Below are 26,244 nucleotides of genomic sequence, written 5' to 3'. Positions count from 1 at the left end.
CAACCACCAGGACAGCTGATGAAACTGTGCACAACCAAAGAATTTCTGCACAAACTGTCAAAAAGCGTCTCAGGGAAGCTCATCTGTGTGCTCGTCATCCACACCAGGGTCTTGACCTGACCGTAGAGGGCAAATGATCACCGTTGATGGCCACTGGCATGCTGGAGAAGTGAGCTCTTCACGGATGAATCGTGGTTTCAACTGTGCCGGGCAGATGGCAGACAGCATGTATGGCGTCGTGTGGCCGAGCAGTTTGCTGATGTTAACGTTGTGAACAGAGTGCCCCATGGTGGCGGTGGGGTCATGGTATGGGCAGGCATAAGCTATGGACAATGAACACAGTTGCATTTTATCGATGGCAATTTGAATGCACAGAGATAACGTGACAAGATCCTTAGGCCCATTGTAGTGCCATTCATCCACCGCTATCACCTCATGTTTCAGCATGATAATGCACAGCCCCACAAGAATCACAAGGATCTGTACACAATTCCTGGAAGCTGAAAATCTCAGTTCTCCCATGGCCTGCATACTCACCAGACATGTTACCCATTGAGCATGTTTGGGATGTTCTGCATCGACGTGAACGACAGCGTGTTCCAGTTCCCGCCAGTATCCAGCAACTTCGCACAGCCATTGAAGAGGAGTGGGACAACATTCCACAGCCCACAATCAACAGCCTGATCAACTCTATGCGAAGGAGATGTGTCGCGCTGAGTGTTAGGAGAATTATGTTCTCATGTTCTTTAACCAATTCAATTACTCAGTCTGCTATATCAGGATTTGTAGGATACTGATAGAAATAAAAACAGACAGAGTCTACAATAGTCAAATGTTTATTCACGGGAACGTTCTGCCTATCATTTCCTGTACATTGGTCTATATACCTCACATTTCGTCATAAATGTCCCTCTCAGAAACAATGACAATATAGTTCACAAGTCTTCTTCTCATACATTGTCTGACACCTGTTATACAATCTACTACAAGCCCAAGGTCTCTCCCCTCCCTGGGTGGGGACAGAATGTCCTGAAAGGAACACAGTAGTAGAGCTTGTCTGTCGATAGCTCCTCTTATCTCATACATTGTCTCACACTTGCACCCTGCTTACATACTAAAAAGGAACAAAAAGTCCGTATACTAGTAATGACTAAAACTACACACATCAGATTTAGATTTATGATTCTAATAAATTTCATACAATCATACAGTGACAGGGTAGAATCCTGTTAGTTATAGTTCTACGTTAAATGTGTACATCATTTAGTCATTATTCATAAAAAACCCATAACAATCCACCCTATGACTAAATATTATACACACAATCCCACATCTGTTTTTATTTGAAATATCAATTATACCCCAAAAAATCAACCACACAAAAAAACAATATATGTATTTACAATGACTGTTCTAGGCCTACATCAGAATCATAACTCTTCTTATCAGGATTTTCGTTTTAATCTTCATCAAAAAACAGTCTAAGCATCAACACAAGAAGAAACCTAAACATTAAAATGGTCTCATGTAACATAGGCTCCTCATAAGTGAAGGAGCCAGGTCCATCAACTAGGTCTGGGGTCATGTATTCATCATTCCACTGGTCAGAGCTCGGAATCGGTCCGTATCTCACCATCTGTTGCGTCATCGATTTCTCCAGAGTCCTGGAAATGAGACCTCTCACGCAACATCCGCACAAAACTAACACAGTCACACAGGTGAAGGTTGCCCACAACACAGTGATCATGACATTTTTCCATTTCCAAAACACACTATCAAACCAATTCGTTAGAGCATGATCTACCCCAGAGTTCTCTGCCAATTCGTGAGCTCATGTGGTTAAACCAGCCAGGGCCTTGGTCACTGATCCGTCTGGAGCTGTGTTATTTGGGATGAAGGTAAGCACATTGTTCCAAATATCACGCAGACCCCTCCCTTCTCAGCTAATGACATATCTAATGCTATTCTATTCTGCCATGCCATCTATTGCAACTCTAGTATAATTGATGAAGCGCTGTTGATAATAATAGATTTAATTGATCCAACCCACATTCTTATTGAGAGTTGACCACCAGAAGATACTTGATTCCAAGCCAGYCCATATCTGATTCCTAGCTTTGAACTCATCAGGCACCCCCCTTGGAACTCCAATGCCATCAATGTAAAYTCTATTGTTAAAAGATCCAGACGGAGCACTCCCTCTCTCTCTTCTACCTGGCTCTAGGTCATTGTGTTTGATAAGGGTGAAGGGCATGCCTAACTGCACTAGTGCACAACTACCGGTCCAAATGGTAGGCAGGTTAGGCCCCAGCCTCACACCTCCACAAACCACCAGATATCCGTTCTAGGCCTTTTTATCTTACTAAAGTCCTCGGACTCAACCACCCAGWCAGGTCCCTCATTGTCTTGTCTGTTGTAACATTCTCTGTCCTATTGCATGTTCTTACTTCCCCTACGTCCCATCCGTGTGTGACGTATCGAGCCATACAATAATAATGTCCTCCTGTAACTGTGAAAGGGGGAAGTCTGGATGTAATGGGCACATGGGGATACAGATAATGCAGATCAATGCAACTGTCATTGTCTGGCTTCCCTGCCTTCATGAACAGCTTTACCATACAGGCCATTTCCCTGAGTGTATCAATTCCATCAAATGGAAAGGGAATGGTTGTCAACTGAGGTTTTGCTGTGGCGCAGGCCTAACATTCTTCTTTCGCTACTGATCTGGCTGTATACTGAATCCATTCTAACCATAGGTTAGGAACGCTATATATAATTGGGAACGCTATATATAATTTTATTATTATTTATTTATGATTATTATCCAATAGGCCACAAAGTGTCCTATCCCATCCCCCCTGTGATACATGGCGCCGCCCTTGTATCAAATCTAAACAATTCTCTGTCAAGTGTCTTTAAGAGTTATGTGTGCTGCTTTGTAACCAGTAACCTTTCTCTCCTTTTTTATTTCACAGGCCCTAGTCAATGCTACTATTTCGGCCTGTTGTGCCGAATAATTTCTGGGCTTTGTTTCCGTGTTTAACACCTTATTTCCAGAAACCAACTAAGCTTTCATTCCCCTTTTGTCTCCACTCAGTAACCGTGACCCATTCTGTGTCCCTCCTATCTTGCTGATTTCCTGGCCCTCCTTCCCCACCTTCTCCTCTCTGCTCCCAAACCTTCAAGGTCTCAGCAGTGCGGGGAGGGCTCCTCCGTCTGCCCTTTCTCCTATCTGTCGGTCGCACTTTCTCATAACAGTCTGTATCAAATATGGGTTGTTGCCAAATCTTGACTAAGTGTCTCACTGTCTGAACTCATAGATTTTGGAAAAATTACCTGTCTATGGTGGCCATCTCCAAAGTAATTACATGGGTTGATTAAGGTTATCTCTGTGTTCTCAATAATTCGGATCAATAATTATAATCATTGATTCCAGTTTTTCTATATTTAACCGTCAGTCAAATCCGTACTTTTTCCTCCATTTCGGGCCAAAATAGGTGTTTCTCTTATCTTTTCCCTGCATATATTTCTCATCTCCCGTTAGTTCCGGGACCTCCTTTGAGGATTTACTTCCCATGTTTAATAATACCTTGTAGTTACTCTGACATTTCTCAAAATCTATGTGTATGTATTTCTATGATCTATGTATGTGCTCTTTTTTTACCGTTATCCAATCACTATAGTTGTTATCACAATCTATGTGTGTGGCTCTTAAATTCTGATTAAATTACTCCTATGTGTGTCTCACTATTGGTGTGTATGTTGCTATCTCTTAACCTATGTGTGCTTTTCCTTTCTTGAAACTTTATCTATAGTGGTGTCGATCGGACATTAGGTCTCACCGTTTACAACCTATAAGCTATTTTCCCGGGGTCATAAATCCCTAGCCAGCAGCCTATTTTTCGGTTGTTGCTTTCTTTTTTTTTTCTTTTTTTCTTTTTTTTTTCTTTGGGGGGGTTGGATCAGCTTAATCTTGCGGAAAGAATGTTGCTTCCAATGTAATTGTCTGCATCATTTCCAATCCCCCATATTTTTTTGGGTAAATATATATATCCATACACGCATGCATACATATACACATATATACATACACATACCTATATAGACATACATACTTTTTTAAAGAATATACCTTTATTATTATTCCCCGCACCCTACCACCGATCCCCCAATTGGAGTAAACTAATAAACACTTCTGCTTTTACCTTCAATTTATACATCTTATACCCATCTTACAGACACAGTCCACTTTACAATTAGTTCTCTCTTCTTATTTGTTCTTAGTCCCTTCCCTCTATTCTGTTGTCCATCCAATTTTATTCCACTTGTAACTGTGCTATTTCACAAAAACTCCGCACCTATAACATTTCACAGATCCCGTATGCCCTACATTGTTTATCTTGTTATTAGTCCCACCTTCAGTTCCACTCAACCCTCCATCATATCTTCCAACATCATCCATTTCGGATTTTTATTTGCCATATATTTTCTAACTGTGCTGTGATGCTTCACAAAAGACTTGAACCTTCCTATTCTCATAGCTTCTATAGATTGTAAATTAAAATAAACATTTTTGCTAAAATAATTATTATATTTTGATTAATTGACTATGGCTTTTCAAATCCCCCAGTATTGCTATCTGTAGCGTTAGTTTTAGGCAAATGTTGCAATTCTTCAGCCATTCCTGGACCTGTGACCAAAAACGAGCTACAATGGACAATACAATAAAATGATCTATGACTCTGCCTCCTCACAACAGAATTGCAGAAGCTGGAAGATTGTATACCCCATATATATAACATTCTATTAGTTGCAAGAATTTTGTACAGTAATTAAATTGAAAAATTCGAAGTTTTGAATCCGGCGTTGTTTTGCGTATCAATTTCATAAACCATGTGCCATGGAATGGGTAATATCGTAAATCTCTTCCAACTATTTTGCAATTTATATGGCACAGCTGTCATTTTTGGTCCTTAAATGAAATTTGTATATATTTTTATTATCTACTACACTTTTCTTATACCATTATGTTCTTTAATACAGGGCCGACATACAAGTTTCCTTACTTTTTCCCCTTCTACTTGCCTCTTCCATTTTTGTGGTAATCGCGAAATTAATTGGTTGAATTTGGGTAGAGCAGACATTTCCATATGTCTGTGTTGCTGCATGTGTGACATAACTCCACCAGTCCTATTTATGACATCATTCACAAAAATTAATCACCTTTTTTAAACATTTCTCTCAAATAAATACTATATTTGAATTTAACACACAATATTTGTTGTACTATTTGTTCCGTCCTTTCAGGTGGATTAAACTGAAATTGCAACCAACTTTCTAAGGCTTGTTTAAAAAATAAGGATATTTGGAGATTATTTCCTTTTCAGACAACCGAAAGTGAGCAGGTGTAATCTGAAATAAAGGGGAAAAGGCCCTTCTTGAATATAGGAGAGACATTCGTACCAATTACTAGAGAACCAGTTTGGATTTAAGTATAACTTTTGTATGACTGATGCCTTTAGTGAGAGGTCTAATGCTTAGTATTTAATAATTTCTGCCCCTCGAATTCATATTTCATTATATATAAGGCCCTTTTAATTTTATCTGGCTTGCCGTTCCAATAAAATGGAATATTTTTTGTTCATATAATTTAAAAAGCAGGTCACTAGGTGTAGGCAAAAACCATAAGCAAATAGGTAAACTGTGATAGACTAAAGAGTTAATCAGGGTGATTTTTCCACAATAGACAGGTATTTTCCTTTCCATGGTAGCAAGATCTTATTATTTTTGCTAACTTTACTATAAAATTTATTGGAGTGAGATCATTTCTTTCTTTGGGATTTTTATACCGAGTATTGCCACATCTCCGTCAGACCATTTAATTGGTAAACACATGGCAATATAAAGTAGTGTATTTTTTAGTGATACAATACGTAATATGGTACATTTATCATATTTGGTTTTAATTCCAGAGAGGATAGCAAAGGTATCCAGATCCTCTATGAGGCCTGGAGGGACTCTAGTTGTGGTTTTAAAAGAAAAACATGAATCATACGCAATGACAACCTTAGTTTTTTAAGCCAACGGATTTCTAATCCATTAATATTAAGTGTTTGATCTAATTTTAAACAGCTAACATTTCGATGGCAATAATAATAGATATGCCGATAGTGGAGCAACCTTGTTTTACTCCTATAGATAGTTAAAACTTTCTGAGATTGTAGCCATTATTTACTATTTTACACCTAGGGTTACTATCATAATTTAAACCCATTTTAATAAGTTTACCAGAAGATTCCCAAATTGAAATATTCTAGGCATTATTATAAACTCAGTCGCTAGTCGACTTTAATCAAAGCCTTTCAAAATCAGCTATGAAAACCAGGCCTGGTGTCCCCGATATTTCATAGTGTTCTATTGTTTCCAGTACTTGCCTTATATTATCTCAATGTATCGTCCATGTGTAAAAAACCTGTCTGATTAGGATGAATAATATCTGACAAAACTTTTTTTATTCTTGCGCCAAGCATTTTGCTAGGATTTTTGCATCACAACACTGAAGTGTAAGAGGTCTCACAATTTTTTATTGGACTGGATCTTTATATATATCCACTTGGGTCCTGTTTCAGTAATAACGATATCAGACCTTCTTGTTGCGTGTCTCGATAATCTAACCATTTATATAAGGAGTGGTTAAAACAAGCTAATATGTCCTTTGAGTATATCAAAAAAAAGTTTGTATACTTCCACTGGTATGCCATCCAGCCCTGGAGTTTTCCCATCTTTAAAGGCCCCAATTGCATCAAGCAGTTCCTCTCTGCTATTTGGCCTTAACATGAGTCTTTCTGTACAGATGTTAATTTTACATTATTAAAGGAAAAATACCATATCAGATAATTAGTTCAGTTAGTGGGATGAGGCCGACACTGAAACGAATCTATAAAGCTACTATTCTTCCAGTCTTATAAACATAACTCTTCTTTCCAAATATGACGATGCACATCATTTGTAAACAAGATTTTTAATACATTTTTTGGTAGCATTTCTATATTGAAGATGAAAAAGAATTTGGTGCATTTTTCCCCATTTCCATCCAGTTCGCTTTTATTTTATAATATACACTGGATCTTTCTTGAAGAAGTTCCTCATTTCTTTTTTGTTTTTCCTCTAACTTATTCTGTGCCTCTGTGGTACCTTTGTTTTTTATTGCTATCTAACTGTACTGTTAGTCCTTCATTTCCTTTGTTAATAATGGATTTTGAATCTAAATTGCTTTTGTTTTAAGAATGAGTACTGAATTGCATGGCCTCTAAAGGCACACTTAAAAGTGCCCCATACAATAAGGGATCTGCTGTACCTATGTTATGTCTGAAAAAGTCAGTTATAAAAGTCTTCTGTCCTAGTCTAAACAATTTATCATCTAGTAGACTTTGATAAATTTCATATCCTCGCCCACGTGGAAATTCTGTAAGAGAATATATATGCCAATTATGTGATGATCCGACCGACATTCTATCCCCTATCAACACTTTTTTAACTTTGGTGCCAGAGAGAATGGTATAAGAAAGGTCAAACGACTAGCTTGATCCAGCCTCCGCCATGTATATCTCACTAATCAGGGTATTTAAGTCTCCAAATTCCACTAATTCCAATATATCCATGACATTCATGATTTCCTTAAGTGCCTGAGGGTGATAGTTTGTAGTGTGATTTCCTTTCCGGTCTATAGAGGTATTTAAGACCGTATTAAATCTCAACTATATATATAGAGTCTAGTGTTGCTTGTAGAGTTGAATATTCTTATATATATTTTCAAAGAAGCTTGGATCATCATTATTCGGACCGTATAGGTTGACAAGCCATATTTGTTTATTGTCCAATAACATATTTAAAAATAATCCATCTACCTTGAGGATCTGTTTGGACAATTTGCACACTTGTGATAAAAAAATTATTGTTTAATTAAGACCATCACCCCTTTTGAATTTCTTTGCCCATGGGAGAAATATATTTTGCCCCCCAGTTCTTTTCCACAAAACTTCATCTAAACACTGTTGAATTGGGTTTCCTGTAACAATAGATATTAAATCCTTCTCTTTTAGCCAGTTAAATAACTGATCGTCTTTTCTTATTACTGCTAAGCCATTACAATTGTAACTGGCTATACTATTTCAACCACTTACCATATGAGACACACCACCTTTCATTCTTTAATCAGAATATATTTTGTAAACGTACTATAAAAAGTAACATAATGATTGAGTGTCTATATAGTTGTACCATTTTTTCGGTTGTTTGCTTGTTCTTTTAACGTCAATATCTTGTTATCTCACTCCTCTATATTAGGTTCCCCTTCTTTCTTAATTTAAAAAAAACTTTATTTCAGTATTGAATAGGTTAAGTTATCTTGTTCGCATAGAATTACCTCCCTTTCTCAAGCCTAGTTTATATCCTCTTAGGCTTATTTAGGTAGTCTTATTGAATTGGTCTATGGTCTAATTCTACCGCATGTCAATTAACCATAAGTTATCCTATTTGTACAAAACGACCGTCCTATCTAACAACACCTATTTAGTATCCCTACTTAACAAACCTTGCAGGCCGTCACAAAGGTGGCCAGATCTATTAGGTTAGTTTTATTTCATGGTAGTGCACATGTACCTCAGGTCATTGCGAACCTGCACAATTAGTTAACTATTGACGTACACAAAGTGACGCTTGGTGATATCTCAAATCATTCCCCCCGAATTCGTGAATAAAGATTTACTGACCTGTCTTGTAGACTGGGAAAAGCAATGTAGGTTGGATCCCGTCACCGTCTCTGCCGACCTTAGGTATATACCGGCCTGTTATGGAACCCCAATATCAGGGGACAGGTCTTTAATTTACGGGTCAATGACCCGCCCGTGCACGGTATTTCGGCGTGGTACCTTCGGACGGCAGGGACAGATATTGGGATCCGGCTCGAAGGACCAATTGTTAGGAGAATTATGTTCTCATGTTCTTTAACCAATTCAATTACTCAGTCTGCTATATCAGGATTTGTAGGATACTGATAGAAATAAAAACAGACAGAGGCCCAGTCTACAATAGTCAAATGTTTATTCACGGGAACATTCTGCCTATCATTTCCTGTACATTGGTCTATATACCTCACATTTCGTCATAAATGTCCCTCCTCCTCTCAGAAACAATGACAATATAGTTCACAAGTCTTCTTCTCATACATTGTCTGCCACCTGTTATACAATCTACTACAAGCCCAAGGTCTCTCCCCTCCATGGGTGGGGATAGAATGTCCTGAAAGGAACACAGTAGTAGAGCTTGTCTGTCGATAGCTCCTCTTATCTCATACATTGTCTCACACTTGCACCCTGCTTAAAAGGAACAAAAAAGTCCTTGTACTAGTTCTGACTAAAACTACACACATCAGATTCAGATTTATGATTCTAATAAATTTCATACAATCATACAGTGACAGGATAGAATCCTGTTAGTTATAGTTCTACGTTAAATGTATACATCATTTAGTCATTATTCATTAAAAAACCATAACAATGAGGCAAATGGTGGTCACACCAGATAATGACTGGTTTTCTGATCCATGTCCCTACCTTTTTCTAAAGGTATCTGTGACCAGCGGATGCTTATCTGTATTCCCAGTCATGTGAAATCCATAGATTAGGGCCTAATGACTTTAAAACGGCTCAATTGACTGATTTCCTTATATGAACTGTAACTCAGTAAAATCTTTGAAATTGTTGCATGCTGCATTTTATATTTTTGTTCAGTGTATTTGTGCTGCGGGAAGTTGGGAATCACCACAGACTTTTGTGAGGTTTTATCGCCTGAATGTCGCTGCCCCCTGTGTATGTAGCACACAGTGTGCTTACAGCTGGGACAGGAGAAGGTCATTAGGCAGCACGCAGATTGCACAATACCCGGGTACAGCAGGTTTTGCTGTTCGGTTGGAAATTTGGGTAGTCTGCCGTGGGCCGTTTCATTTGGTGTCCGCTGGGGTCGGCTTTTAGCGTGATTTCATATCCCCATAGCTGTGTTGTACCAAGTTGACCGACTGAAAGGGAACGTACAGTTATGACCATACCTACTGTTTCCTGAAGGAGGGAAACGAGGTTCAACACCCCGTGTCCCTCATTCAGATATCAATAGCTAGTCATAACTGTATGTTTTTTCCTGCTCAATTCACATGGTCTGGAATAACTACTAGCCCTAGTTATACCATCAGGCACATTTTAAAGCTGTGAACTTTTGAGCGTTCTCAGTCAGAGTCCAGAGTGAGTCTAAGCAGACAGGCAGCAGCCCCAGATGAAGGCATAATGTAGCTGAATGTACTGTACCTTGTCTTGCTCCTGAGAGTAGCAGCAGCATCTCTTCTGGGATGACATAATGTTGTGTGAGTACAAAACTGAAACAAGAGCAGCTTGTGTAATATATAGGCAGGCAGCATTGAGCTGCAACAGCAGAGAGATGCCTTCACTCAGATTACTTGTTTCGTTGGTTTAGAAAAGCTTATTGTGATTACTGGGATTGGAAAAAGACCCCGTAGTTTTTAAATTGAAGTTCATTTGTTATTTCCGTCCATGTTGTGTATAGCCACGTGACAGACACTGAAACCTAGGCTCTTTGAGGACAACCTTCAGATGTGCAAAAATAGGAATTCTTTGCCATCTGAAAGAAGCTTGTCAATATCCTACATTGTTCTACATTTGTCACACTTCATGCTGGAGATGTTACACATGTGATTGGATTTTGCCTGTTACTTATTAAAGCGGACGAGGTCAGTGTGGTTTCCAGGGGAAAATCATATTGTGCCATTCAGAGTGCAGTTGCTTATTATTATTATTACCCTCCTCATCTGTGTCATCCTCTCCATGGACAGTTATCTTTATTCATCTAATTTGCAGCATATTAAGATTTTTGTAGAGAATTAGAGTAAGATGGAAAAGGACCCTTGAACACCAACGTGAAGTTCATAAGAACATGTCTAACTGGGTGTCAAATGAAAGCTAAGAGTTAATAAATAAAAAAATAAAGGCATATATAACATTTGGAATAAGCAAAGGCTTTGATTTCTGGTCAAACAGATGGAAAATAAGTCCTAAGGTATTACAAATACAGCAAAACACAATAATGTTGAATTAAAGACCGCTGCCAACTAATATCAATACTTATATTTAGTTTTGGTGAAATGTTTCTGCCATCTGTATGTTTAACTTCTCTGCGCTACGGATCCCTTTTACGGGATCATTTTCCTAAACAACCGCTGAATTGCAGGGCGCAAAATATTACTAAAAATATTTATAATCATGAAATCACAAGTGAAAAATACCAAAACACAGCTTAGCTTGTTGTTAATCCACCTATCGTGTCAGATTTTGAAAATATGCTTTGCAGCAAAAGCAATCTAAGCTTTTGTGAGTGTATCAATCAATGCTAGAACAGCTAGCCCCAAATTAGCATGGTCACGAAAGTCAGAAAAGCAATAAAATTAATCGCTTACCTTTGATAATCTTCGGATGTTTGCACTCACGAGACTCCCAGTTACACAACGAATGTTCTTTTTGTTCGATAAATATTACTTTTATAACAAAAAAACGCCATTTGGGTTGTGCGTTATGTTCAGAAAACCAAAGCCTCGTTCCGTTCGGCGAAAATTCCAAAAAGTATCCGTAATGGTCGTAGTAACATGTCAAATGTTTTTTATATTCAATCCTCAGGTTGTTTTTAACAAACATAATCTATAATATTTCAACCGGACCGTAACCTATTCAATCAGAGAGAAAAATAAAATGGAGAGCTACCCTCTCGCGCGCAGGAACTAATCAGAGGACACCTGACTAGTTTTGAAAAATCGCGATCATTTTTCAAAATAAAAGCCTGAAACTATGTCTAAAGCCTGGTCACAGCCTGAGGAAGCCATTGGAAAAGGAATCTGGTTGATACCCCTTTAAATGGAAGAAAGACGGGCCAGGAAACACAGATAAAAAAATTGAAATTCCGTAACCAACAACCTACATATCTTTAATATATTTAAACATTTCTCTCCCTCATGAGGAGGGAGGATAATGAAAGTTCACAGAAGTAACAAGTAAAGGTAGACCTGTCAATTAGTTAGTGTTTTTACTGATATCAAATTTCTTTATTAATTATTAAGTGATTAAAACTCGAAATGCCATTACCAAATCGGTAACGGAATTTCCGAAGACGCGGTAACGGAATTTCTGCAATTGAATTGGTTGCAATGGAAGTCATAGTAGTCCCAGACCACAGTTGGGTTCACAAGTTTGGACAGCACAGTACAGAACAGCACAGAGTGCAGTAAAGAAAAGTAGAGTTCAGTAGAGCACACTAGAGTTGAGTAGACTGTACTGTACTGCACTGAACTCTACTATACTATATCACTCGCTGCTCCCGAGTGGCGCAGCGGTCTAAGGCACTGCATCTCAGTGCCAGATGCGTCACTACAGTCCCTGGTTTAAATCCAGTCCCTGGTTCGAATCCTGTATCACATCAGGCCGGGATTGCGAGTCCCATAGGGCGGCACACAATTGGCCCATCGTCGTCCGGGTTTAGCCGGGGTAGGCCGTCATTGTAAATAAGAATTTGTTCTTAACTGACTTACCTAGTTAAATAAAGGTGAAATATTATTTTTTTACAATGAAATACTCTTCTGTACTGTGTGGTACTTTACTCTACTGAACTCTACTATGTTGTACTTTGATGTCCAAACTTGTGAAACATAGACGTCTATGATTTGTTAGGATTTGGTCTTGTCTGGACCAATCAAATTGAGGCAGAGGTCATTAAAATAATAGCCAGTTTGTAGAATAATACCCAAATATGCAATGGAGGATGTTACATATTTATACCTTTGTGTACCTATTTAGGATACATCATGAAGAGAATGACATTCATATCCATAATTATACATTTCTGTAGATCAAGAAAGTATTGTTGCATTTGGCAGCAAAATTAAATGTCATCATTTATGGGAAAAGCTATATGAGCTTGTGTTGTTCATTGATACTAAATGTTTTAGTATCAATGATGTGTTTGTCTTAGTGCTGTGGTTGGATATGACCATTCCAGAGTGAATATGATCCATTAGTCAATTAGTGGAATTCATCACTGATGATCTGGGATGGAGCTCTCTGGCCTTGATGTAGAAGACCAATATGTTAATTAAATCCCACAACTGAATCTGATGATAGCAGTAGCTAATTTCCCTGTGTGTGTGTGTGTGTGTGTGTGTGTGTGTGTGTGTGTGTGTGTGTGTGTGTGTGTGTGTGTGTGTGTGTGTGCACATTTAGAAAAAAAGGTGGTCTCTACAAACTAAAAGGGTTCCTCGGCTGTCCCTATAGAAGAACCCCTTGAAGAACAATTTTTAGTTCCAGGTAGAACCCTTTTCCACAGAGAGTTCTACATGGAACCCAAAAGGGTTCTCCTATAGGGACAGCCGAAGAACCCTTTTGGAGTGCAGGACAGACCAGGGTCTGGATATATGCAGATCTCTGTACAGCTTTATAAGCAGATCTCTTTTGCCCGTCCCTCTTGAGCTTAGTGCTAGAACAGACAGCAACATTCTCAGGGTGTCAGCCTCCGAGGCTAAATGGTCTAGCATCTTGACTCATATGCTGTGTGTACAATGACTTTAGAATGAAATAACGCTTATCTCTCCAAGAGTTGAGAGGCTCAACACAATGCTATATAATTAAAGTGTGAAATCAAGGAATAAGGACGACAGAAACAATGCAGGGAGAAGTTGAATTGGGAGGTGGATTTATAAAGTGGATTATTAACACATGCGTTGACTAAAATAAATGAATGGAATAAATTGGTAGTTTATTCAAGAACTGACTCAGATATTTAGACAGATTTTGTTAGACAATTACGTAAGGAGGGCACATAGTAGAGTATAGGCCTAACTATGTATTGATATAACTTTTGCAGTTCTTCATTGTATCGTGGCCTGTCTGTGTGTTTCAAACTCTTACTCCTCTGCCAATTAATGGCCATTTTGACGTCAGATAGGAAAGTGGTCATTACACGTGCTCTCATACATCACAGAGAAGAAAGCAGGGCAAAGTCATAAATATAGATCCCTCTTTTCTGTACCACATTAAGATTTAATGATTTAATGAAATGAGGCATTGTAGAAATTACAGGGAGGGATCCAAAGTGGAGCGAGGAGGGTACACTAGGATGAGGTCATCTAGTCAACCTGATAACAATTTAATGATATTTTGTTATTAGTGTTAATTAGATTTGTGTTATTTGCTTAGGTAGGCCTTTGCCCCTGAGCTGCACAACAATAGTGTATAGTCCTTTGCCCCTGCACAACAATAGTGTACAGTCCAAGTCTAGTTTATCACTTGAATTCTCTCTCCTAAGACTCTTGGCTGTTGTTGTGGTTGGATTGAAGCTGTGAGCTGGCTGTCATGCCTGCCTTATGTCTGCTCACATGGACCTGCCGTGAGGGTATTTCCCACAGGAGGCAGGGAGGGAGAGGGAGGGAGAGAGAGAGAGACAATGTGGGAGATGAAAAGAGAGGGAGGAGGTTTGGGTGAGAGGCAGGGAAAAGAGAGAATGTGTGGTAGAGGCAGAGAGGATGTGTGTAGGAGTAAGAGAGAGAAAGGGAGAGAGGGAGAGGGAAGAAAGAAAATCTGTTCGGTATTTCTGGTGTAATGGTGAGTATCGAGGTCTGGACACCTAATGAGAGCCCAAGTGCTTTCCTCTGAACACAGAAGCTGCTTCTCTCTCTCTCTTTCTCTCTCTCTCTTAATCCCTCTCTCTCTTTCTCTCTCTCTCCCTCTCTGCCTCTTCCCTCTCCCCACTAATTTGTAAGCTGTGCTACCAAATTTGATTTATTTGCACATTGGAGGCGCTCCAATAGCCTACCTTTCTATATACTGCAGGCAGCACAGTATGTATCCCTCTTGCTTTCTTGAAGCCATTATAGCAATCTTCTCTTTTAAAATGTCATATCAACTCCTCTGACAATAGCAGGGTCATGTTGTCCCTGTAAAAGATGTCATATGCAAAGTGGAGCTCTATTCAGAACTAACAGTACTACTTATGTTTGAATAAATACAAAGTAGATCTTTAGTTGGCTTTGTAGCTCAGGGCCCTTATTTCAAAAGTGCTTATCTAGAATCATCATCCCCTGTCCATATAACCGTATTCCGCACTCCTACTCTGGCAAGCCCAGGGCTTTTAATTACAAAGGAAACATAATTAATGACCCCGAGCCAGTGGCCAAGGTGACCGAACCGCTGAACACATGACAATGTAAAAATCGAATCAAATCAAATTTTATTTGTCACATACAACAAGTGTAGACCTTACCGTGAAATGCTTACTTACAAGTCCTTAACCAACGGTGCAGTTCAAGAAGAGTTATGAAAATATTTACCAAACAAACTAAAGTAAAACTTAATGATGGTGTTGTATTCGTGTTTGGCCACGCAGTCGTGGGTGAACAGGGAGTACAGGAGGGGACTAAGTACACATCCCTGAGGGGCCCCAGTGTTGAGGATCAGTGTGGCAGACGTGTTGTTGGCTACCCTTACCACTTGGAGGCGGCCCGTCAGGAAGTCCAGGACCCAGTTGTTTAGTCCCAGGGTCCTTAGTTTAGTGATGAGCTTCGTGGGCACTATGGTGTTGAACGCTGGCTGAGCTGTAGTCCATGAACAGCATTCTTACATAGGTGTTGCTTAAATCCTGAAGGAATATAGGCCTAAGCTCCATGTTTGCCTACTACTGTTATAATTTATAGGCCTATGGGATTGTGGTGTAATTTGTCTACCTAGCGCTCAGATTTGAACGCGTCAGTGCAGAGAAAATACACCATTGAGTTTCTTTGGAAGAATTGCCAACTGACGCTTCAGACAAACACTCTAGGCACGGTACGCAGCCATAATAGAAGTAAAGAAAAACCTCATCAAAGCCTATTCACCATTTCCTTGCGCTGTTTGCACATCGTGTCCCTACCCACTTGACAGTTGCTCTTGTATCTTAACTGTGTATTCCCTCTGCATTTAGGGGAGCGACATCCGTGGTGTGCAGATGTCGACAGAAGGGAACACAGAAGCCGTTTGCGGTGAAAACGCTGAAGAAGACCGTACGTTCTCGCTGTATATTCGCCGTAGAGTCTTAGTGTAGTCATTTTACCCAGAGACTACAACACACTAAATGTCTTTCCTTAACCCAGTTCTGTTTTGTTTCTACAGGTGGACAAGAAGATAGTAAGGACAGAGATAGGTGTTCTACTTCGACTCTCTCACCCAAACATTGTGAGTGTTCTACAGCACTTTTGGGCTGTCCTTGCATAGAATTAACGATTGCTGTTGTGTTTTTTTTAATTAATGCGGAATTTATGTTTGTTTTGTTTTACTTCTTCCAGATCAAACTAAAAGAGATATTTGAGACCCCGTCAGAGATCAGTCTGGTCTTAGAGCTTGTGACTGGAGGAGAGCTCTTTGATAGGTTAGTTAACTGCCCTAATGGTCACACACACACACACGCACACATACTCTCTGTACCATTCCTCTGTTACAACAATCACAACACATGTTGTTCTCTCAGGGTTGTAGAGAAGGGCTTCTACACTGAACGGGATGCTGCTGATGCTGTCAAACAAGTACTAGAAGCCGTTGCAGTGAGTTGACTTCCTTCCTCTGACACCTGTCAAAAAGTAGGCAAATGTCTAGCAAACTCTTGACATACTGTAAAACCATCACACATTCACTCCGCCTGTCTCCTTTTCTATACATTATAAAGGACAAAAGGGAAATAGAAAGCTTTTTCCGTAATCAAATCCCAAATTCACTGTCATTTGAACCAGCACTGTTGGATCAACAGTGGACACGGTTTAAGTTCACTTCAATGAGCTATCGCATAACCAAGCGTTCGTCTCTCACTGAGCTATCTTTGACATCTTATCCCCATGGACCGAGCCATATGGCATTAACTTGTTAGTGTCTTGTAAGAGATCTCCTTCCATTATCCTCAGTTAGCAACAAATTGATGTTGCCAAGGAGATGAAATAGTAAGACAGGGAATTTTTAACACATCGAAACCAGCCTAGGACTTGGTGTTGTAGTCAGTTTACATGATGCAACAGCTGCTGTTTTCCCAACGGGTCGGCTCAGGAGAGGGCAACAGGGCTTTTCTTAAAGTTTCCTCGTGTTGTTGAGCAAGTGCTGAGAAAGTGTTTGTTCCGTGTTGATTCGGAGTGATTTCTTTACATTGTACACGGTCACTTGAAAGACAGCAGAGAGCTTCTGCAGTCTGTGTTACGTGACAAACTCCTTCTGGATATCTAGCTAACGTCCCAGTGGAGCATTACGGTAGCCTCATTTCCCGCCAATCTCACTGACACATCTACACTTAAGTCCCCACTCTGTTTGTGACCGATTCCTTCGTTATAGGCAACTCATTAGGTGTTATCTTAGCATCACAATTTGTTGATTATTTTGGACATGTTATGCTGTGATAGTGGAGAATCCAGAGATTCTTTGTTACGTTTTTTACTATGTCAAAAGACGGTGTTAGGCTAATGTTCTTGATATTGATATTTTACCTTTGAGAGCCTATGCATCTCAAAATATTATTTGTCCTCCTTGGCCAAATACATCGGCTAGCCCACCTCTCAGGTAGGCCCTGCTTTACTTTCTCTGGCAGAAGAGCACCGCAGTCAATGAGAATACACAGCTGTGTCGTTGGGTTACAGTACTGTACAAATAGCTTTTTTTTTTGTGGTGCGATGGCATCCGTGGGAGGCCTGGGATGTGTGCGGTGTGTGTGTGTGTGTGTGTGGTGGGGGGGGCTACTGTCTTCGCTCCTTTCCTCCTTCTCTTCTTCCCTCCTTTCATCCCTCCCACCGGATGAGAGGAGAGGAGAATTCCCCTCTGACATCATAGAGAGGTCAGACCGGGGGAGGGGGGGTCACAGTACATAGTGTGTGGGGAGAAAATGATGCCTTCGTTCACTGTGAACAACATCTATTCAACTCTGTCATTCCCAAGCAGAAAATATGTCTGTTTTGTTGCGTAATAAGTGTGGCTCTTTCAGTGCGAACCTTGATGCTTAGAAATGTATTGTCAGTGCCAGTGGAATGGAATGTGGTTTTCTTTAACAGCTTGATGTTAAGAGTTTACACAAGAAACTAGGGATTTGGATATACACCCACCCACAGTGTGCAGATGATATAAAGTTCTACAATAGGTTGCTTTACAAACAGGTATCATTATCAAGGCAGTGAGCCATAGACTTGTCCGAGTAGGTCTACATCCATGACACAACAAAGTCTGAGAACACGTTGCTTTCCCTCACTCAAATCCCACCTTTGTCTTTCCAATGACCAGCGTTATCAAGGCAGCTGCCTTGTGCTGTTGTTTTCTGTGACTGTGCAGAATTCCATGGCCCACACTGCCTTGTTTGATGAGTTACTTTGGTAGCAAAGGTGAAAGTCCTCGCTGAACCCCGAAACAGTTTAAAACATGCTTACACCCAGTACACAGTATCATAGAACATTGTTTAACAGTGTAAAACACTGTATTGGCAACAATAAGAAAGAGGTTGTGAAAGATCGTTGACCTTTGCATTTTGTTTATACATTTTTAACAGTGCACTATAGTGCAGGAATGTTACGGTTCTGCGTAGGAAAGGAACTGTGGGGGTAGATACCGCCCCAAAATCCCTAGCAGTCCAGCTCCATACTCGCCACCAGACAGATCAATAACACTATATGTGTATAGGAGTCAGTCAGTTATGCTGTTGTCTTGTGTCTTTGGGCAGTACCTGCATGAGAACGGCGTGGTGCACCGAGACCTGAAACCCGAGAACCTCCTATATGCCACCTCAGCACCAGATGCTCCCCTCAAAATAGGTGGGTGCGTAAGTCAATACACTGTGGGATTCACTACGATTATCCCACAGAACATCCATTGAGCCTGAACAGACTCTGCTGTGCTATCAGATACAGAACTGAGATAATTGGGGAATCAATGCCAAAGATTCTATTATTTTGTTTTGTTTTCCATTCTATTGTACCAGTGTTCTATTCTATTCTAATCTATTCTACTATTTTATTATAATACCAGATAATGAGAACTTCCAGAAATAGGCATGATCTCTAATATACAGTGGGGAGAACAAGTATTTGATACACTGCCGATTTTGCAGGTTTTCCTACTTACAAAACATGTAGAGGTCTGTAATTTCTATCATGGGTACACTTCAACTGTGAGAGACGGAATCTAAAACAAAAATCCAGAAAATCACATTGTATGATTTTTAAGTAATTAATTTGCATTTTATTGCATGACATAAGTATTTGATACATCAGAAAAGCAGATCTTAATATTTGGGTACAGAAACCTTTGTTTGCAATTACAGAGATCATACGTTTCCTGTAGTTCTTGACCAGGTTTGCACACACTGCAGCAGGGATTTTGGCCCACTCCTCCATACAGATCTTCTCCAGATCCTTCAGGTTTCGGGGCTGTCGCTGGGCAATACGGACTTTCAGCTCCCTCCAAAGATTTTCTATTGGGTTCAGGTCTGGAGACTGGCTAGGCCACTCCAGGACCTTGAGATGCTTCTTACGGCGCCACTCCTTAGTTGCCCTGGCTGTGTGTTTCGGGTCGTTGTCATGCTGGAAGACCCAGCCACGACCCATCTTCAATGCTCTTACTGAGGGAAGGAGGTTGTTGGCCAAGATCTCGCGATACATGGCCCCATCCATCCTCCCCTCAATACGGTGCAGTCATCCTGTACCCTTTGCAGAAAAGCATCCCCAAAGAATGATGTTTCCACCTCCATGCTTCACGGTTGGGATGGTGTTCTTGGGGTTGTACTCATCCTTCTTCTTCCTCCAAACACGGCGAGTGGAGTTTAGACCAAAAAGCTCTATTTTTGTCTCATCAGACCACATGACCTTCTCCCATTCCTCCTCTGGATCATCCAGATGGTCATTGGCAAACTTCAGACGGGCCTGGACATGCGCTGGCTTGAGCAGGTGGACCTTGCGTGCGCTGCAGGATTTGAATCCATGACGGTGTAGTGTGTTATTAATGGTTTTCTTTGAGACTGTGGTCCCAGCTCTCTTCAGGTCATTGACCAGGTCCTGCCGTGTAGTTCTGGGCTGATAACTCACCTTCCTCATGATCATTGATGCCCCACGAGGTGAGATCTTGCATGGAGCCCCAGACCGAGGGTGATTGACCGTCATCTTGAACTTCTTCCATTTTCTAATAATTGCGCCAACAGTTGTTGCCTTCTCACCAAGCTGCTTGCCTATTGTCCTGTAGCCCATCCCAGCCTGTTGCATGTCTACAATCTTATCCCTGATGTCCTTATACAGCTCTCTGGTCTTGGCCATTGTGGAGAGGTTGGAGTCTGTTTGATTGAGTGTGTGGACAGGTGTCTTTTATACAGGTAACGAGTTCAAACAGGTGCAGTTAATACAGGTAATGAGTGGAGAACAGGAGGGCTTCTTAAAGAAAAACTAACAGGTCTGTGAGAGCCGGAATTCTTACTGGTTGGTAGGTGATCAAATACTTATGTCATGCAATAAAATGCAAATTAATTACTTAAAAATCATACAATGTGATTTTCTGGATTTTTGTTTTAGATTCCGTCTCTCACAGTTGAAGTGTACCTATGATAAAAATTACAGACCTCTACATGCTTTGTAAGTAGGAAAACCTGCAAAATCGGCAGTGTATCAAATACTTGTTCTCCCCACTGTAGCTCTCTTTCTTTTTGCAGCTGATTTTGGACTGTCAAAGATCATCGACGATCAGGTCACAATGAAGACAGTTTGTGGTACACCAGGATACTGTGGTGAGTTGTAACCGATGACTGTGATGCTATTTAATTCACTTGGAACAAAATAATAGACAGTGCCATTTCAGACATAGCAGATTGTTGTTGTTTTGGTCATGCATGCTTTACCTGCCAAGTTTTGAGCAGAGATAAGTACCCTGATGATAGTTTGCACTGTATATTGTAATATTTATCCACATACTACATAGTACGTTCTTCCTTGGATAAATTAGTGAGTAAGAATTCCTTACTCTGTTTTTCATCTCTGTTTCTCATCTCTGTTTCTCTCCCTCCTCCACGTGTTGCCTCTCATCCCCCCCACATCCTGTGCTTCTCTTTTCCCTCCCTCCCTCCCTCCCTCTCTATCCTTCCCTCCCTCTCGGCCTCCCTCCAGCCCCAGAGATCCTGCGAGGATGTGCTTATGGACCTGAGGTTGACATGTGGTCAGTGGGCGTTATCACGTACATCTTGTAAGTGACACCAGCCCCTCAAAAGTGTACTGGAACCCTGAATCACATCATTGAAAATACATCAGTTCATTTTGACACCGAACAGTTTTGTTATTTTGTTAGCAGCAAACAACAACAACAAAATGCATCAATAATTTGTGTTCTTTATTTGATAAGAGGAAGTACAGACCTTTTTTTAATTGCATTTTTAGGCCATTTTGGTTTCTGGATCGAGGGTGTTAGTGCATTCATGTTAAAGAGAAGCTGAGTGTTTTTTATCTCCTCACGTACTGATTGGTATACATAGTATGTGGGTGTGAGTTCCCCATTATACAGCAAGCAGGGAAATGGTAGTGCAACTGCAAGCAACAGCATTCAGAAGAAGCACAGTGGTATACAGACTACTAGTTAACTAATATTAAACTGTAAAAAATTACATATTTTGAAGGCACATCAATATGAGAGAAAAAGAGAGTGTGTGAGTGTCTTATTATTTTGTCCAACATTTAAAGGCAAACCTATGTGCGAGGAGGATTGCATCTCCAATAGAGTTGTAGCTCAGGCCCCTGCGGCTGTCAGAGCCTGTCAGACTGTGCCAGCCAGTGAATCAATAGACAGGAGCTGTCTGTGGTTGATGTATACCACATTTTTCATCCTCCCTCTGACAGGCTATGTGGCTTTGAACCGTTCTTCGATGATAGAGGGGACCAGTACATGTTTAAGAGGATCCTCAACTGTGAATATGAGTTTGTCTCCCCCTGGTGGGACAATGTGTCCCTCAACGCCAAGGATCTGGTGAGTTCTATTTATTGTTACCAGGGGTCCAGAGGTTACCATAGTTCCGCTGCCGGGTTGACATTTCCCCCTGGTACTTAGACCTAATTGATAAATCAGTAATTGGTGGAGAATGCAAACCTAGAATGCAAACCTAACCAGCATGAGGGTTCTCTTCTTGCCCTGTCGACTGCTGGCTTGGCTTCTGAAAAAACATAGTGTGCTGTACTTCCAGAATGCCCTTGCAGACTTATATGCCTGCACTTTAGCATCCGATCGGTTAGACCATGGGTTAAACAATGGCGAACGTGCATAAAGATGGCAGAATTCCAATATGACGTCATTGTTTTAGCACTGTCAACACTGAGTTTTTAAACTACGGCACGCGGTATGGTTCAATGTGCCAATAAATCAGCACAATCCTACTTTTTTTGGTTTTTCAAATTGCAGCCGTCTTGGAGATGAAATTGGGATCATTTATACTCTGCTAATGACCATACAAAAAAAAAGAATAACAGAGAGCAATGTACAATAAGGTGAACTTAGCAAAACAAGGAATTTGTGGTAAGTGCATGGAGCGCCATCTTTATGCACCTCTGCTTTTGGTTAGGCATATGGTTGCGTGCTGCATTGTAGCATTGGGTCAGGTGAACTGTTTCCCAGCTGAAGGGTCAGTGGGAGTGTGTCCATGTAGGTGTGTCTGATTTCTAAAATAAGATAAAAAGGAGGGTAACTAGACTACATCCATCTCCGACTGTATTTCTGTATTTTATCTACAAATTATGAACTGGGCCGACTTGTTATTGGGACAAAAAAAAACTGCATAAACAGCATCCAAGCAAATAATGAATTCAGACTCACAGTCTCAGTGACCCAGTTACTAACCATATGCTACTTTATGTGCTGCTGTCCTGTAGGTGAGAAAGCTGATTGTCCAGGATCCAAAGAAGCGGCTAACGACCTTGCAAGCACTGCAGCACCCCTGGGTGACTGGGAAGGCAGTTAACTCAGCCCATATGGACACTGCTCAGAAGAAACTGCAGGAGTTCAATGCACGCCGAAAACTCAAGGTAGATACAAAAACAAATCCTCTGTCGTTTTTTTGTACAGTAGTTGAGGGCAAGTGGTACTATGTGTAATTTATTGATGTCTCGCCATTTTAAAGTAATGATTGTGTGCTTGTGTCAATATCCTTTGATTGAATACGGTTGAAGTCGGAAGTTTACATACACTTAGGTTGAAGTCATTAAAACTCGTTTTTCAACCACTCCACAAATTTCTTGTTCACCAACTATAGTTTTGGCAAGTGGGTTAGGACATCTACTTTGTGCATGACACAAGTAATTTTTCCAACAATTGTTTACAGACAGATTATTTCACTTATAATTCACTTTATCACAGTTCTTGGAAACTTGGAAAATTCCAGAAAATTATGTCATGGCTTTAGAAGCTTCTGATGGGCTAATTGACATCATTTGAGTCAATTGGAGGCGTACCTGTGGATGTATTTCAAGGCCTAACTTCAAACTCAGTGCCTCTTTCCTTGACATCATGGGAAAATCTAAAGAAATCAGCCAAGACCTCAGAAAACAACTTGTAGACCCCCACAAGTCTGGTTCATCCTTGGGAGCAATTTCCAAACGCCTGAAGTTACCACTTTCATCTGTACAAACAATAGTAGGCAAGTATAAACACCATGGGACCACGCAGCCGTCATACCGCTCAGGAAGGAGACGCGTTCTGTCTCCTAGAGATGAAGGTCCTTTGGTGCGAAAAGTGCAAATCAATCCCAGAACAACAGCAAAGGACCTTGTGAAGATGCTGGAGGAAACAGGTACAAAAGTATCTATATCCACAGTAAAACGAGTCATATATCGACATAACCTGAAAGGCCGCTCAGCAAGGAAGAAGCCACTACTCCAAAACCGCCATAAAAACACCATACTACGGTGGGGACAAAGATCATACTTTTTGGAGAAATGTCCTCTGGTCTGATGAAACAAAACTAGAACTGTTTGGCCATAATGACCATCGTTATGTTTGGAGGAAAAAGGGGGAGGCTTGCAAGTCGAAGAACACCATCCCAACCGTGAAGCATTGGGGTGGCAGCATCATTTTGTGGGGGTGCTTTGCTGCAGGAGGGACTGGTGCACTTCACAAAATAGGCAAATGGGTCTTCCAAATGGACAATGACCCCAAGCATACTTCCAAAGTTGTGGCAAAATGGCTTAAGGACAATAATGTTCAAGCTATTGGAGTGGCCATCACAAAGCCCTGACCGCATTCCTATAGAAAGTTTGTGGGCAGAACTGAAAAGGCGTGTGCGAGCAAGGAGGCCTACAAACCTGACTCAGTTACACCAGCTCTGTCAGGAGGAATGGGCCAAAATTCACCCAACTTATTGTGGGAAGCTTGTGGAAGGCTACCTGAAACRTTTRACCCAAGTTAAACAATTTAAAGGCAATGCTACCAAATACTAATTGAGTGTATGTAAACTTCTGACCCACTKGGAATGTGATGAAAGAAATAAAAGCTGAAATAAGTCATTCTCTCTACTATTATTCTGACATTTCACATTCTTAAAATAAAGTGGTGATTCTAACTGACCTAAGACAGGGCTTTTTTACTAGGATTAAATGTCAGGAATTGTGAAAAACTGAGTTTAAATGTATTTGGCTAAGGTGCATGTAAACTTCTGACTTCAACTGTATATTTGGAATGCAAGCAGATACAAACATATACTGAGTATACCAAACATTAGGAACACCTTCCTAATATTGAGTTGCATCCCCCCTTTTGCGTTCAAAACAGCCTCAATTTATCGGGGCATGGACTTTACAAGGTGTCGAAAACGTTCCACAGGGAAGCTGGCCCATGTTGTGTCAAGTTGGCTGGATGTCCTTTGGGTGGTGGACCATTCTTGATACACACGGGAAACTGTTGAGCGTGAAAAGCCCAGCAGCATCGCAGTACTTGCCACAAACATGTGCTCCTGGCACCTACTACCATACCCCTTGCAAATGCACTTACATCTTTTGTCTTGCCCATTCGCCCTCTGAATGGCACATACACAATTCATGTCTCAACTGCTTCAAGGCTTAAAAATACTTCTTTAACCTCTCCTCCCCTTCATCTACACTGATCTGAAGTGGATTTAACAAGTGACATCAATAAGGGATCATAACTTTCACCTGGATTCACCTCATCAGTCTATGTCCTGGAAATAGCAGGTGTTCTTAATGTTTTGTATACTCAGTTTAAATGATTGCTATAATCTGTTGATTTATCTGCATAGTCAGAGTGGGCCTGCACATTAATCCTAAACTATGTCAATGAATGATGTGTTTGTTGACAGGCTGCAGTAAAGGCCGTGGTGGCCTCGTCACGATTGGGCAGCGCTGGCAGTCACGGCCACGCTGACAACAGCAAGAGCAGCAACTGCAACAGCGCCACCAATCAGGAAGGGGCACAAGAGGAGCAGCCACGGAACGATCAGTCACAGATCCAGGAAGGATCCTAACTGTGAATCTCCTCTGTTGTTGCATGTCACCCTGTGAAGCCATTCTACCCTCCTGTTGGACTGTGAAGTGTCTGAGAGGAACCATATATGGTCTCACCTATACTGGAGATACTCCGCCTGGCTTTATTGCATGTGACTGATTAATTAAATGATGTACAACCATACTGACTCAGCACATTGCAACAGCATGCCACAAGTATTTGAAGTACACGTGAAATCAGAGTTTACGACTGCGCATGCCCATTTCTTAACTCACACAACAAGTAACTTCACTGGATGGTTTATCTATTCCATTATACCATGTCATAACTGCAAAATGACACCTAAGTGTTCACAGTATTAATTTGCCGGTTTATAAATTAATTCATAACGATGGTAATCATCATGATGCTCCGGTGGCAGAATATAATATAGACAGGAGAATTGATTTAGGTTGATTTGCAGTAGTGGTTGAGTAGGCTTACAGTATCTGTTTGGAGAACGGGTTGGACACATTTTTCAGATGGTCATAAACCTTTATTACAACTTCTAAGGAGAATGCCTTATTGTATCTTATTAACTGTGTTTTACACTCCTTTTGTAAGAAATATTTAGTATCTTGTTAAAGGTCCAATGCACCCGTTTTTATCAGAATATCAAATAATTTCAGGG

The 26,244-nt window shown here is 40.6% G+C and overlaps 1 protein-coding gene across 2 annotated transcripts in view; it reads left to right on the top strand.

Moving 5' to 3' along the window:
* camk4 (calcium/calmodulin-dependent protein kinase IV) overlaps window positions 1–26,134 on the top strand; it is a 35,384-nt gene extending 9,250 nt beyond the window's left edge. Inside the window, exons 2-11 of one of the 2 annotated variants that reach the window (XM_023983500.2) lie at window positions 16,063–16,141; window positions 16,251–16,313; window positions 16,424–16,506; window positions 16,606–16,678; window positions 18,820–18,910; window positions 20,794–20,868; window positions 21,245–21,320; window positions 21,968–22,094; window positions 22,991–23,143; window positions 25,429–26,134. In XM_023983500.2, the coding sequence (XP_023839268.1) occupies window positions 16,063–16,141; window positions 16,251–16,313; window positions 16,424–16,506; window positions 16,606–16,678; window positions 18,820–18,910; window positions 20,794–20,868; window positions 21,245–21,320; window positions 21,968–22,094; window positions 22,991–23,143; window positions 25,429–25,593 (985 nt within the window). In that variant the 3' untranslated portion in view covers window positions 25,594–26,134. Of the gene's footprint in view, window positions 1–16,062; window positions 16,142–16,250; window positions 16,314–16,423; window positions 16,507–16,605; window positions 16,679–18,819; window positions 18,911–20,775; window positions 20,869–21,244; window positions 21,321–21,967; window positions 22,095–22,990; window positions 23,144–25,428 lie in introns of both variants that reach the window. The other variant, XM_023983499.2, reaches the window with a different exon arrangement.
* Window positions 26,135–26,244: the final 110 nt, after the last annotated feature.

The sequence above is a fragment of the Salvelinus sp. IW2-2015 genome, linkage group LG4q.1:29 (assembly GCF_002910315.2).
Source record: "Salvelinus sp. IW2-2015 linkage group LG4q.1:29, ASM291031v2, whole genome shotgun sequence".
NCBI classification, from domain to species: Eukaryota; Metazoa; Chordata; class Actinopteri; order Salmoniformes; family Salmonidae; genus Salvelinus; species Salvelinus sp. IW2-2015.
Note: the sequence above shows the minus strand (reverse complement) of the source record. Positions and strands in the feature narration are given on the sequence as shown.